The following is a 15021-nucleotide window of genomic DNA, read 5'->3' on the forward strand; positions in this document are numbered from 1 at the left end:
ATAATGATAAACCATAACAAATATAAAAGTCATCTTATTATAAACTTTTACTAATTATGGAACTAATAACTCTCTAACATTTACTTACTATCTTTATAACTTTTATTATGCACACTAAATTTTATTCATGTACTAATGATTATTTATGTATCATAATCAAGTTCATTATTATTATTATTCTACATACTAATTTTACATCTTATTTTATCATTTATATCTCATTTATTCTATTACTTACAAAATAAGTTATATATATATAGCCGTTATAAAACGGTTATAAATTTTTCACTACAAATAACCAATTATCAATCTCAATCTTTTCACAAATACAAAACTATTCTTCTCAGGAATACCCAAGATAATATTTTTGAAAGATGCTTCATCCAGTTTTGATGTTAGCCACCATAATGATGATAATCTTATTGTTCTTAATTTGTAATATCTCACCTAAGGAGTTTGATTTTTTCTTTTTCTTTTATCTACTTATTGCTCTACCTTTGTATTTTCTTTCAATTTTAATAAGCATGTAATCCTAATATTGATCTAATTTGTGTTTAGTAATAAAATGACGAATATTGCAAAGCTTGAATTTTTTGGCTCTCAAAAGTTTTGGAGAGAACTATATGCTATGGACAGCAAATGTCAAAAGACACCCCAAATAAATGGATGTGTTAGATGCAATTAGTGAAAATAATACATTGGATGACCACATAGAGCAAAAGCTGATGTCCTTATTTATAAACACATCGATGAAATACTTCAGTTGGAGTATTTTAATTGTAATAATCCGAGTGTTTTATGGAAAGAGTTAAAAAGCAGATTTGATCATCAAAGGGATTTATTACTCCCTACTGCTAGAGCTGAATGGAACAATCTAAGCTTCCAAGATTTTAAACAAGTGAATGATTACACATCTGCTCTATTAAATATATGTTCAAGGCTTGAATTTTGTGGACAAATTATGTCTGAGGCAGATAAGTTTGAAAAAACTTACTCTACTTTTCATGCATCAAATATAGTTTTGAAACAACAATTATGGTTGCAAAATTTTCAAACATACTCTGATCTGAATATAAATCTCATCATAGCAGAGAAAAATAATGAGCTATTAATGAAAAACCATCAAGCTCATTCCACAAGATCATTAGCTATACCAGCAGCAAATATTGCTTATAATAATGATCATAAGAATTCTACACGTAAATGGGAACAAGGCCATGGGCGTGGCCGAAACTATTTCAATAAAACCCATTTTAGTGGTCGCAACCACTCACTTAAATGGAATAATAATCGTGGGCATGGACACGGTTGCGGTCGTGGTCATAGCCAAAGAGCTAATAATTACCACGCTAACCAGCAAAACAAGTTTAAAAATAATGCTGGTACGTCCCAGAATGATGGAGGCTCATGTTTCAGATGTGGAAGTACTAATCATTGGGCAAAGACTTGTCGAACACCTTCACATCTATGTGAATTGTATCAAGCATCTCTGAGAGGAAAGGAAAAGGAAGTGAATCATATTGACAAAATTGATGATATCGATATTGAGTCGAATGTCTCAGATTTTACCAATGAATTTGAACCCTTAAAATGATATTGCAAAATAACAATGATAATTATGTATTTCCTTTCATGTTTATGTTTTAATTATATTTAATTACTTTTTCTTTCATGCAAAAATAAAAGTTTCTTCTAATAAATTTAGGAATGTATAATATACGCACTTACTGTTTTTCTTTATATTTGAACATTAAAATGACTTTCATTGGAGCAAAAGATCAATCAAATGATGCTGATTTATGTATAGCGGATAGTGGTGCTACACATACTATCTTAAAATCTCAAAAAATATTTTTACAAATTAAACCCAACAAAGGGAAATATTAACACAATATCATGTCCTTCAAACATAATAGAAGGAGTGGGAAAAGCTAATTTGGAATTATCGAATTGTACAAAGCTTTTAGTAGAAAATGCTCTATTTTCTCCAAAATCAACCAGAAATTTGTTGACTTTCAAGAATATATATCATAATGGATATGATACCCAGTTGAGGACTGTTGATAATGAAAAATATTTACATATTGTAAAGAGAAGTCATATATTGGAAAGGCTACCAACGCTTCATTCTGGTTTGCATTATAGATATATAAATGTGCCTCAAGCACATATGGTAGTCAAAGAAAACTGTTGTGATTCCGGTATCGTAAACTTATGGCATGACAGATTAGGCCATCCAGGATCATTGAAAATACACATAGGCATCTATTGAAAGATCAAAAGATCCACAAAATAGATAAAATGCCTCAATGTACATCTTGTTTTCTTGGGAAATTAATTACAAGGCCTTCGCCATTAAAAGTTGATAAAGAGTCACCAATGTTTCTTGAAAGAATTCAAGGTGACATATGCGGACCAACTCATCCACCATGTGGACCATTTAGATACTTCATGGTCTTAATAGACGTATCCAGCAGATGGTCTTATGTCTCTTTATTATCAACTTATAATGTCGCTTTTGCAAAATTTCTTGCTCAAATTATCAAATTACGTGCACATTTTTCCGATTATACCATTAAAAGAGTAAGGCTCGATAATGTGGGATAATTTACATCGCATGCTTTCAATGATTATTGCATATCTGTGGGGATTGTTGTTGAACACCCCGTTTCTCACGTGCACACGCAAAATAGTTTAGCTGAGTCGTTGATCAAACGCCTACAACTGATAGCTAGACCATTAATAATGAGGACAAAGCTCCCTGTTTCTATTTGAGGTCACGCAATTCTGCATGCTGGATCATTAATTCGTGTGAGACCAAGTGCAAATCATAAATACTCTCCCAAACAACTTGTTTCTGGCAATGAGCCAAACATTTCCAACCTTAGAATTTTTGGGTGTGCTGTGTATGTTCCTATTACACCACCACAACGCACAAAAATGGGTCCTCAAAGAAGGTTGAGAATATATGTTGGATTTGAAACATCTTCCATCATAAGATATCTTGAACCTTTAACATGTGATGTATATATAGCACATTTTGCTGATTGCTATTTTAACGAGGCAATATTCCTGGCATTAGGGGGAGAAATGAAAAAGAAAGAAAGTGATATATCATGGTATGTGCCATCATTGTTACACCTAGACCCAAGGTCAAAACAAAGTGAGATAGAGGTTCAAAAGATAATACATCTACATTGCAAATCAGTTACCTGATGCATTTACTGATACAATCAGGGTCACTAAATCTCATATACTAGCTGCTAAAGCTCCAGCTCGAGTTGAGATTCCAAGTAAGCAAAACCATGATAATGCATCTCATGAATCCCAAAAACGTTTAAAACGTGGGAGGCCAATCGGTTCAAAGGATAAAATCCTAGAAAAAGAAAAGATTCTGAAAAGGATAAGGATACTGACCATAAAGAAAGAGAAAATGGAAAAACCTTCCCTCAAGATGAGGTAAATGATATAACCTCCCTCAGGAAGAAATAAATGATTCCAACAAAGAGTTGTCAATCAACTATGGTTAAACACATGTAATGTGGGATCGAGATGAAATGGAAAATATTAATGATATATTTTCTTATTCCATGGCAAGTAATATCATGGAAGAAAATGGTGATCCTGAACTAAAATATGTAGATGATTGTCAAATTCGACAAGATTGGAACAAATGGAAAGATGTCATGCAAGCTGAATTAAATTCACTAAACAATCGAAAGGTTTTTAGACCTATTGTCATAACACCAAAGTCAATAAAGTCTGTAGGATATAAATGAGTTTTTGTGAGAAAACGTAATGAGAAAAATGAAGTTACAAGATATAAAGCTAGACTTGTAGCTCAAGGTTTTCTCAAAGGATAGGAATTGACTATGAAGAAACGTATTCTCCTATTATGGATGCTATTACATTTAGATATTTAATCAGCTTGGCAGTTTCTAAAAATTTAGAAATGCGTCTTATGGATGTTGTTACAGCTTACTTATATGGATCACTTGATAGTGATATCTATATGAAAATTCTAGAAGGATTTGAAATGCCTAAAGCATTAAGCTCAAAGCCCAAAGAAATGTGTTCAATCAAATTACAAAGATCTTTATATGGGTTGAAACAATCTGGAAGGATGTGATATAATTGTCAAAGTGATTATCTGGTAAGCAAAGGCTATACAAAAAATCTTATTTGTCCATGTGTTTGTATTAAGAAGACAACATCAAGATTTGTGATCATAGACGTATATGTTGATGATCTAAATATAATTGGGATGCATAACGAGATCCATGAAACGATCATTCATTTAAAGAAAGAATTTGAAATGAAAGACCTTGGAAAAACCAAATATTATCTTGGTTTGCAGATTAAGCATATAATAATGGAATACTTGTCTACCAGTCGAATTATACTGAAAAGCTCTTAAACGTTTCAATATGGACAAGGCAAATCCTTTAAGTACCCCAATGGTTGTTAGATCACTCAGTGTCAACAATGATCCATTCCGTCCTTGTGAAGAAAATGAGGAGGTTCTTGGTCCAAAAGTACCATACCTTAGTGCAATTGGAGCGCTTATGTATCTTACTAACTGTACGAGACCTGACATTTCTTTTGCAGTAATTTTTTGGCAAGATTCAGTTCATCCCTTACTAAAAGGCATTGGAATGACATTAAACATATTTTTTGATATCTAAAAGGAACTGTTGATTTAGGTTTATTTTTTTCTAATGACTCAAAAGAAGGGTTAGTTGGTTATGTAGATGAAGGTTATTTATCAGATCCCCATAAGGCAAAATCTTAAACTGGATACGTGTTTAAAAATGGAGGAACTGCAATTTCATGGCGCTCTCAGAAACAAACACTTGTTGCAACGTCCTCAAATCTGTAAGGCCCCGAACCCTGAGAACCCCACAGTTGGTATCCGTACAGCACACTTGTAAAAATATATAAACTTAAAAACAATTCTTTTCAAAAATAAGCAATTCAGAGTATAATTCAGCGGAAAACATGAGTAATTAAATAAGTTCCCAAAACTCGGGAAATTTGCCCAAAATCCACATAGTTATCTTTAAATAAAAACTTTTTAAAAAAATAAATGTTTAATAGTAAAACTTCAATTCCTGTATGCCCTTCACCGTCCAAGTATCTTCGTGCACGTCCAAGCGATAAGGCATCCTCCTCCTAACCTGAAACTCACACTAACATGCACACAAAGTCAGCTTGAGCTGAGTGAGTTCAAGTTTTAAGTAAATAATATCAATAGTAATAGTCATGATAGTCAATCCAAAAGTTTTTAAATAAAAGGGTACATCCATAAAATCATCATTTCCGAAAACAAAACATCCTCATACATACATATACAAAATGTATATGTAAACATCCTTTTAATTACATCTCTATATATATCACAGTATATATATAACATCCACGTATAACATGAGGGTCGAGCAAACGTACAACCCAAACACGTAACATCAGTGCATGCAAACACAAAGTAGGCATACACAACATCAGTAGTTGAAACGACTACAACATCGCCAGATATAGGCCAAACAATAACGTATATACATATATATATATTTAACATCCCAAGGCCTACTATATGCTAGCAAGCCTATATAAATTCGTTTAAAACATTTCATCATGTAAGAAAACACTTAGGTGTGCATGCTAGCCCAAAAGTAAAAAGAGTAAAAAGGGCATCATGAACTAACCTGAAATCAATCAAACACCTGCAACGAGCTAGGAAATCCCTAAGTGCACAATCACAAGCGAGGGCATGTAAATTATACACAACACGTTACTAAACTAGACCGTAAGATCACTCTTTCCTAATGGGCCGTTCAAGCCCAACAACTTGGCCCAAGGCCCAACAACTTGGCCCGAGGCCCAACACTTGGCCCAAGGCCCAACACTTGGCCCAAGGCCCAACAACTTGGCCCAAGGCCCAACACTTGGCCCAAGGCCCAAGGATAATCAAATCGGGTTGAATGCGCGTGTAATAAACCTTAAAACCATTTGTTAAACAAATCAGCCCCGAATTGACCAAATTCCATTTTAAATCTTTTCATTCATCAAGATTATGTCACCCGAGTTGATAGGGTTGACGGTTCCTTTTTACATCTCTTACTTTAACGTTTAAACGAAAATTCGCGCACCGCCGACTCGATTGACGAAGCACTAACCACAACAGCCCTGAGCATGAAAAAAATAATTTTTCCCCAGCCCTTAAGCCCCCTAGGGCTGTACAAACTGATTCGGTCGGTCACCCGATCAATTAACGCATCAAACTCAACAATTTGCAATTCTACACCCGATAAACCCTAGTTTTCGAACTAAAATCGATTGACCGACCTAAACATCTCCATTGGCCATGAAATTATAATATGATGTACATGTCATACCTAGTGGGATGTTGATTCAAAAACCTCACTTGAAACAGCCCCGGAAAAGCTCAACTAGGTATCCACCCGGTTAGCCTACAACACGACGTTTTTCGATCAACACGCGCAATATAAGGATCAATTAACGTGTAAAAGTCTTGGGGAATCGTAGTACATACCTTGAATTGGAGTTCTAAGGCTTAGAATTGGCGGCAAAAAAGAAAATCGTGGGTCTTGGGGCTTGTTCTTCCTGCCGATCGCAAACAGCTCAAGGGTTAGGGTTAGGTTTTTGTTATAACATAAGATATTACACTCTAGTCCCTCTAGATTGGAGTGTAAGGAAAATGGAAGGAAGATTTAGGTTCTTTAACGTACCGGGATGGCGTGAAGGCTTCCGAGAAACGTCGGTTAAGTCCCGAGAGTTATACATACTTTACACGCGCTAAATCATTAAACCGGAAGTTTGACGGGTGTTACAAGTCCACCCCTTTACAATGGGATTCGTCCCCGAATCCCGAGGCGACAGGAACAAATGCGGATACACTCTCACTATCTCATCTTTGGATTCCCAAGTAGCCTCGGAACCCCTACGGTGCCTCCACTGCACCTTCACTTGTCTAACCACCTTATTCCTCAAACGCCTCTCCTGACGGTCAAGAATAGTAATCGGTTGCTCAACGTAGTTCAGCTTACTGTCGAGCTCGATTTCATCAAGGGGCACATGGGCCTCTTCATCCGCTAAGCATTTCTTCAGATGGGACACGTGAAAAGTAGGATGAATCCCCGCGAGCTCCTCGGGAAATTCCAGCCTATATGCTACCTCACCGACTCGGGTCAATATTCAAAACGGGCCAATAAACCTCGGACTGAGCTTCCCCCTCTTACGAAAACGAATAATGCCCTTCCAGGGAGAAACTTTTAACATAACCCGATCCCCAGCCTCAAACACAATAGGCCGTCGCCTTTTATCTGCATAAGACTTCTGACGATCCTGTGCGGCCTTCATAAATGCTTTGATCTTGTCGAGTTTCTCAGTCGTAGCCTCGACCACCTCCAAACTACCCAACTGCTTTTGACCAATGGAACCCCAACAGACTGGTGGCCTACACCTCCTACCATACAACATCTCAAACAGTGGCATCCCAATCATGGCGTGATAACTGTTATTATACGAGAACTCTACCAACGGTAAATGACGGTCCCAACTACCACCAAAGTCGATAACACAAGCCCGCAACATATCCTCGAGAGTCTGAATGGTCCTCTCGGACTGACCATCCGTCTGCGGGTGATAAGCAGTATTGATGAGGAGTTTGGTGCCCATCTCCTCGTGAAACCTTTTCCAAAACCTGGAGGTGAAACGCGTATCCCTATCCGAAACGATAGATACCGGCACCCCGTGCCTAGAGACGATCTCACGAATAAACACATCGGCCAGCTGCTAAGAATTAAAAGTCTCTCGGATCGGCAAGAAATGAGCGCTCTTGGTCAATCTATCCACGATTACCCAAATGGTGTCATAATTACCCTTAGGAGTACGAGGCAGTTTAGTCACGAAATCCATAGTAAGATGCTCCCATTTCCACTTTGGTATTTCCAACGGCTGAAGTTTCCCAAATGGCTTTTGATGTTCGGCTTTAACTTGTAGACACGTCAGACACTTACTCACGTACTGAGCCACCTCAAATTTCATCGCAGGCCACCAATAATTTTTCTTCAAGTCTTGGTACATCTTGGTCGTGCCCGGGTGAATAGAATAGAGCGACTTGTGTGCCTCATCCAAAATTTTATCTCTGAATCCCCCATACCTCGGTACCCATAAACGACCGTCCTTATATTTCACCCCGTTACCGACGTCTTCCAACAATTTCTCCTGACCCCAAACACGTTATGACATAATCCATTCCACCTGCAACGCTTCATTCTGGACGTTGGCTATTTGTTTCAAAATGTTGGGTTTGAGTATAAGCTCACACGAATCGGCTTCGGTCTCTCCTTCCGGCTCAACGCGTCGGCCACCACGTTAGCCTTACCGGGGTGGTACATAATATCCAAATCATAATCCTTAATCAACTCCAACCATCGACGTTGGCGCATATTCAGTTCCCTTTGTTCAAAGAAGTATTTTAAACTCTCATGGTCGGTATAAATAACGCAAGGAACACCGTACAAATAATATCTCCACAACTTAAACGCGAACACCACCGTCGCCAGCTCCAAATCGTGGGTAGGATAATTCGCCTCATGAGGCTTCAACTGCCGTGAGGCATAAGCGATGACTCGACCTCGCTGCATCAAAACACACCCAAGTCCCTGATAAGAGGCATCAGAATACACCACCAAATCATCAGTGCCATCAGGTAAAGCTAAGATCGGGGTATGCGTCAATCTGTTCTTCAACTCGAGAAAAGCCTCCTCATATTCCGTACCCCAAACGAACTTAACACTCTTCTTAGTCAGCTTGGTCAGAGAAGAAGCAATTTTCGAAAAATCAGGAATAAAGCGGCGGTAATACCCCGCCAAACCCAGAAAACTACGGATTTCAGTTGGAGACTTAGGAGACTCCCATTCATTCACGGATTCCACCTTTGCAGGGTTAACCAGAATACCACTCGGGTTAATAACATGGCCCAAGAATTGAACCTCACATAACTAGAAGGAACACTTAGAAAATTTCGCATACAATTTATTCTTCCGCAGAGCCTCCAACACTTCCCTGAGATGACCGGCGTGTTCGGATTCACTTTTAGAGTACACAAGAATGTCGTCGATGAACACAATAACCGAACGATCGAGCATCGGTCTACACACCCGGTTCATAAGATCCATGAACGCAGCCGGTGCGTTGGTCAAACCGAAAGACATCACCAGAAATTCGTAATGTCCATAACGAGTGCGGAAGGCAGTCTTAGGAATATCTTCCTCCCGAATCTTCAGCTGATGATACCCGGACCTAAGGTCGATCTTCGAGAACCAATTGGCCCCTTGGAGTTGATCAAATAAGTGGTCGATCCTCGGGAGCGGGTACCGATTTTTAACAGTGAGCTTGTCCAACTCACGGTAGTCAATGCACATTCGCATACTACCGTCCTTCTTCTTAACAAACAAGAACGGGGCACCCCAAGGCGAGATGCTCGGTCGAATATAGCCCTTATCGAGCAAGTCTTCCAACTGGGCCATAAGTTCCTTCATTTCATTTGGCTCTAGGCGGTAGGTAGCTCGGGCAACGGGCTTGGCGCCGGTACAAGGTCTATCTAGAACTCGACCTCGCGATCCGGCGGGACATCTGACAAATCATCTGGAAATACATCTGGGAAATCCCGAACAATAGGAACATCACCGACGTTAGCCACCTCGGTATTCACATTCATAGCATACGCCAGATAGGCCCCGCACCCCCGCTGCATCAACTTTCCCGCCTTAAGCATGGATATAATATGTGGCGTCGCAACATTCCGATCACCGAAGACCGTAATTCGAGTCCCATCCGGGCCCCTTAGACGAACGAGTTTCTGACCACAAATGATCTGAGCATCAACATTCGCGAGCCAATCCATCCCGAGCACCACATCAAAACAACCAAGCGGCATCAAATACTATCGCACCGGAAACCTATAACCAGACAACTCGATGGAACAACCCTGAATAGCCCTAGACACGGACACGGATTTTCCTACGACGACTTCAACCTCAAACCCATCGACTACGCGCTCGGGTGATTTATCCAACAAGGAACAGAAAGCGGTAGACACAAAACTCCTACTGGCGCCCGAATCAAATAAAACTGAAGCTTGTAACTCATCAAGTAGGAAGGTACCTGGGACGATATTATACTACTGCTTAGCTACACGGTCAACACATACGATTTCAAAGGAACAAGAAATTATAACGGTGGAATGAAAGATAAATAAGGAAAAAGTACCTGAGACGACATCCGCATCCTCTTTCGCTTCCTTCTTGGAGATGTTGAAGGCCCTTGCCCTGGCCTTTGGCTTCTCATCCATCTTCCCCCTCGAAGAAGTCCCCTGCCCGGACCCCCCGCCTTACTGGAAGGACAGTTTGATGCCAAGTGACCCAAACTTTACAACGGAAACAGGTCAATGTCGGACACTCGAAATGACGTTGTCCTACCTTATCGCAACGAAAACAAGTGCCAGACCCAATCCTACATTCCCCCTTGTGCGGCTTCCCGCACTTCTTGCACTTACCGAGCTCCGCACCCCTTTTAAACCCAGAAGTCTTAGTCTTTACCCTTTTCTCAGACGGATTAAAATTGCTTCCCCCGAGCCGCTTACCGTACGAATTTGAGTTCCATACCTTCTTATTCTCGGGCAGGGGTAACTTCTACCTCTGATCATATAGCGTACCAGCTAGAGTGACCACCGAGTGAAAAGATTTCATGTCGGTAGTCAACACACCCCTACGAATGTCCACCGGAAGCCCCTTCACGTATTTCTTAATCCTCTTGGTTTCGGGAGTAACCAAATCGGGACATAAACGAGCCATCTTGTTAAACTTGGTGGTATACTCCCGATGCGACATAGTACCAGCCTCCAAGGTCAAGAATTCCTGCTCTATCTTATCCAATTCATGCGGAGGACAAAACTGATCGAGAACCAATTTCTTCAACTCATCCCACGTCATCCTCCTAATCGAACGATCACCCATAGCTTGCGCCAAGTTATCCCACCAACATAGTTCCTCGGAACGAAACGAGGCAGTAGCATAAGTCACCATAACATCCCCCTTGCACTTACTAACCCTCAGAATAGCCTCCATCTTCCTCACTCACTGATGTACTGCCAATGCATCTTTAGTACCATCGAAAGAAGGGGGGTCGCACTTCTTAAAGTCACCATACGAGCAACCCCGGGTCGATACACTAACTAACCGCACCTCATTTTCATCCCCACTCGGCACATACACTTCCTCTTCCTCTTCGACCTGTACCTCCGTACGCTTTCTTCTCCTATCCGAACCCTTACCAACCAGTGACTCCAACATGGCCCTGACGGTCTCAGCAATGATCTCAGGAATAGCGCTATGGAGCACCTGATAAACCTCATCAGCGATAGCCGTGCGCATAGCAGGATCTAAGGCGGGGTTATCCCCCTCCTCGTGAAATGGGGTGTCCCGCTGGGAAGTAGGAATCTCACTCTCAGCTTCGGCACGTGGCTTACGACCACGACCACGACCATGAACACTAGAACCACCTCTCTTAGCTGCTCGAGTATTAACCATGACTTATCCTTACAAAGACAGAATTTTAATATCGTCAGGTACAAGTGGCATTTAGAACATGTAAGGTAAGGTTAAACTGCTAACGACGTTGATCAAGTGTAATTAGTCGTTTACTTTACCCGCCCGTCCTAATCACCCCTTGCCCATATCCACATTAGCCTTCTATCTAACACTTAAACAGTTAATCACATACTGGAAACTTTTAAACTTAAAGGAATGACTAATAATCTAAAGTTACCTCTTGGCGTGCAGCTACTTGCGGTGGGCATACCGGTCTCTTTTCTTACAGTTCGAGTCCAAGCATTCGGGGATGCTCGGATCCCTCGAACCAAGGCTCTGATACCAACTTGTAAGGCCCCGAACCCCGGGAACCCCACAGTTGGTATCCGTACAGCACACTTGTAAAAATATATAAACTTAAAAACAATTCTTTTCATTAAAATAAGCAATTCAGAGTATAATTCGGAAGCATGAGTAATAAAATAAGTTCCCAAAACTCGGGGATTTTGCCTAAAATACACATAGTTATCTTTAAATAAAAACTTTTTAAAAAAATAAATGTTTAATAGTAAAACTTCAATTCCCGTATGCCCTTCACCGTCCAAGTATCTTCGTGCACGTCCAAGCGATAAGGCATCCTCCTCCTAACCTGAAACTCACACTAACATGCACACAAAGTCAGCTTGAGCTGAGTGAGTTCATGTTTTAAGTAAATAATATCAATAGTAATAGTCATGATAGTCAATCCAAAAGTTTTTAAATAAAAGGGTACATCCATAAAATCATCATTTCTGAAAACTAAACATCCTCATACATACATATACAAAATGTATATGTAAACATCCTTTTAATTACATCTCTATATATATCACAGTATATATATAACATCCACGTATAACATGAGGGTCGAGCAAACGTACAACCCAAACACGTAACATCAGTGCATGCAAACACAAAGTAGGCATACACAACATCAGTAGTCGAAACGACTACAACATCGCCAGATATAGGCCAAGCAATAACGTATATACATATATATATATTTAACATCCCAAGGCCTACTATATGCTAGCAAGCCTATATAAATTCGTTTAAAACATTTCATCATGTAAGAAAACACTTAGGTGTGCATGCTAGCCCAAAAGTAAAAAGAGTAAAAAGGGCATCATGAACTAACCTGAAATCAATCGAACACCTGCAACGATCTAGGAAATCCCTAAGTGCACAATCACAAGCGAGGACATGTAAATTATACACAACACGTTACTAAACTAGATCGTAAGAGCACTCTTGCCTAATGGGCCGTTCAAGCCCAACAACTTGGCCCAAGGCCCAACAACTTGGCCCAAGGCCCAACACTTGGCCCAAGGCCCAACAACTTGGCCCGAGGCCCAACACTTGGCCCGAGGCCCAACACTTGGCCCAAGGCCTAAAACTTGGCCCAAGGCCCAAAACTTGGCCTAAGGCCCAACAACTTGGCCCAAGGCCCAAGGATAATCAAATCGGGTCGAATGCGCGTGTAATAAACCTTAAAACCATTTGTTAAACGAATCAGCCCCAAATGGACCAAATTCCATTTTAAATCTTTTCATTCATCAAGATTATGTCACCCGAGTTGATAGGGTTGACGGTTCCTTTTTACATCTCTTACTTTAACGTTTAATCGAAAATTCGCGCACCGCCGACTCGATTGACGAAACACTAACCACAACAGCCCCGAGCATCAAAAAAATAATTTTTCCACAGCCCTAAAACCTCCCTAGGGCTGTACAAACTGATTCGGTCGGTCACCCGATCAATTAACGCATCAAACTCAACAATTTGCAATTCTACACCCGATAAACCTTAGTTTTCAAACTAAAATCGATTGACCGACCTAAACACCTCCATTGGCCATGAAATTATAATATGATGTACATGTCATACCTAGTGGGATTCTGATGCAAAAACCTCACTCGAAACAGCCCCGGAAAAGCTCAAACAGCTCAAGGGCAGCCACCCGGTTATCCTACAACACGACGTTTTTCGATCAATACGCGCAATATAAGGATCAATTAACGTGTAAAAGACTTGGGGAATCATAGTACATAACTTGAATTGGAGTTCTAAGGCTTAGAATTGGCTGCAAAAAAGAAAATCGTGGGTCTTGGGGCTTGTTCTTCCTGCCGATCGCAAACAGCTCAAGGGCTAGGGTTAGGTTTTTGTTATAACATAAGATATTACACTCTAGTCCCTCTAGATTGGAGTGTAAGGAAAATGGAAGGAAGATTTAGGTTCTTTAACGTACCGGGATGGCGTGAAGGCTTCCGAGAAACGTCGGTTAAGTCCCGAGAGTTATACATACTTTACACGCGCTAAATCATTAAACCGGAAGTTTGACGGGTGTTACAAAATCATTCTGAAGTCATTGCACTACATAAAGCTTCTAGAGAGTGTGTTTGGTTAAGATCAATGACATAACTCATAGTAACCTCTTGTGGACTAGAGAAAGAAGCAAGTCCAACACCAATCTACGTAGACAATTCAGGCTGCGTCTCATAAATGAAAGAAGGGTATATCAAAACTGACAGAACAAAACATATACCTCTAAGATTCTTCTCATATACTCAAGGACTTATCAAAAATAAACAAGTTGAAATAAGATATGTTTAATCTAGCAACACTTCAGCTGATATTTTCACAAAGGCACTCCCTACAGCGACTTTCAGGAAACATGTTCATGATATTGGCATGCGACATGTACGAACAATGTAACGACCTACAACTTGAGGGGGAGCTATATACTGCACTCTTTTTCCCTTAGCTAAAGTTTTTTCCCAATGGGTTTTATTTGGCAAGGTTTTTAATGAGGCAGGACTTCAATACCCCAAAGTTTGAACGTTGTCATCCAAGGGGGAGTGTTATGATTCCACGTTTTTTGTATGACACCCACATTTGTCAAACAAATTATTTGCCTTTGTTCCCTTAACACTATTTGTAAATAGTTATTTTGGTATTATAAATACCATGTATCGTAACATGTAAATAACACATCAAAGTTACAGAATGTCATTTTACTTGCACTTCCTATTCTCTTTCTTTATTATCTATTCAAAGCAATAGAACAATAACAATAACCTTGTTATAATTTAGTGGTAATATTATAACACAATTACATTAATAGCCTTGAACTTTAGAAATGTTAAATAATGAAATAAAATTTATATACTTGGATAGTTTACAATTGATACCCGAATATCATGAAGCGAATCTAATAATATATGTATATATATATATATATATATGTATATATATATATATATATATATATATATATATATATATATATATATATATATATATAACAACACCGAAAATTCGAAATGGGTCGGGTTTTTGGGTTTGAAAAATAACGAATGTTGCATCA

The 15021-nt window shown here is 39.5% G+C and overlaps 1 protein-coding gene across 1 annotated transcript; it reads left to right on the plus strand.

The window, feature by feature from the left end:
- The first annotated feature begins 961 nt into the window (after window positions 1-961).
- Window positions 962-1594, plus strand: LOC143627685 (uncharacterized). The gene has a single exon (XM_077097458.1). The coding sequence runs from the start codon at window positions 962-964 to the stop codon at window positions 1592-1594; it is 633 nt and encodes a 210-aa protein (XP_076953573.1).
- The last annotated feature ends 13427 nt before the right edge of the window (window positions 1595-15021 follow it).

This window comes from Bidens hawaiensis, unplaced genomic scaffold, assembly GCF_021521415.1.
Source record: "Bidens hawaiensis isolate Kalapana, Puna unplaced genomic scaffold, B.hawaiensis_p1.1 tig00004702_1, whole genome shotgun sequence".
NCBI classification, from domain to species: domain Eukaryota; kingdom Viridiplantae; phylum Streptophyta; class Magnoliopsida; order Asterales; family Asteraceae; genus Bidens; species Bidens hawaiensis.

Excerpts from the sequence above, each read along its gene's own strand:
- LOC143627685 (XM_077097458.1), top strand. The coding sequence starts at position 962 with ATGTCTGAGGCAGATAAGTTTGAAAAAACTTACTCTACTTTTCATGCA.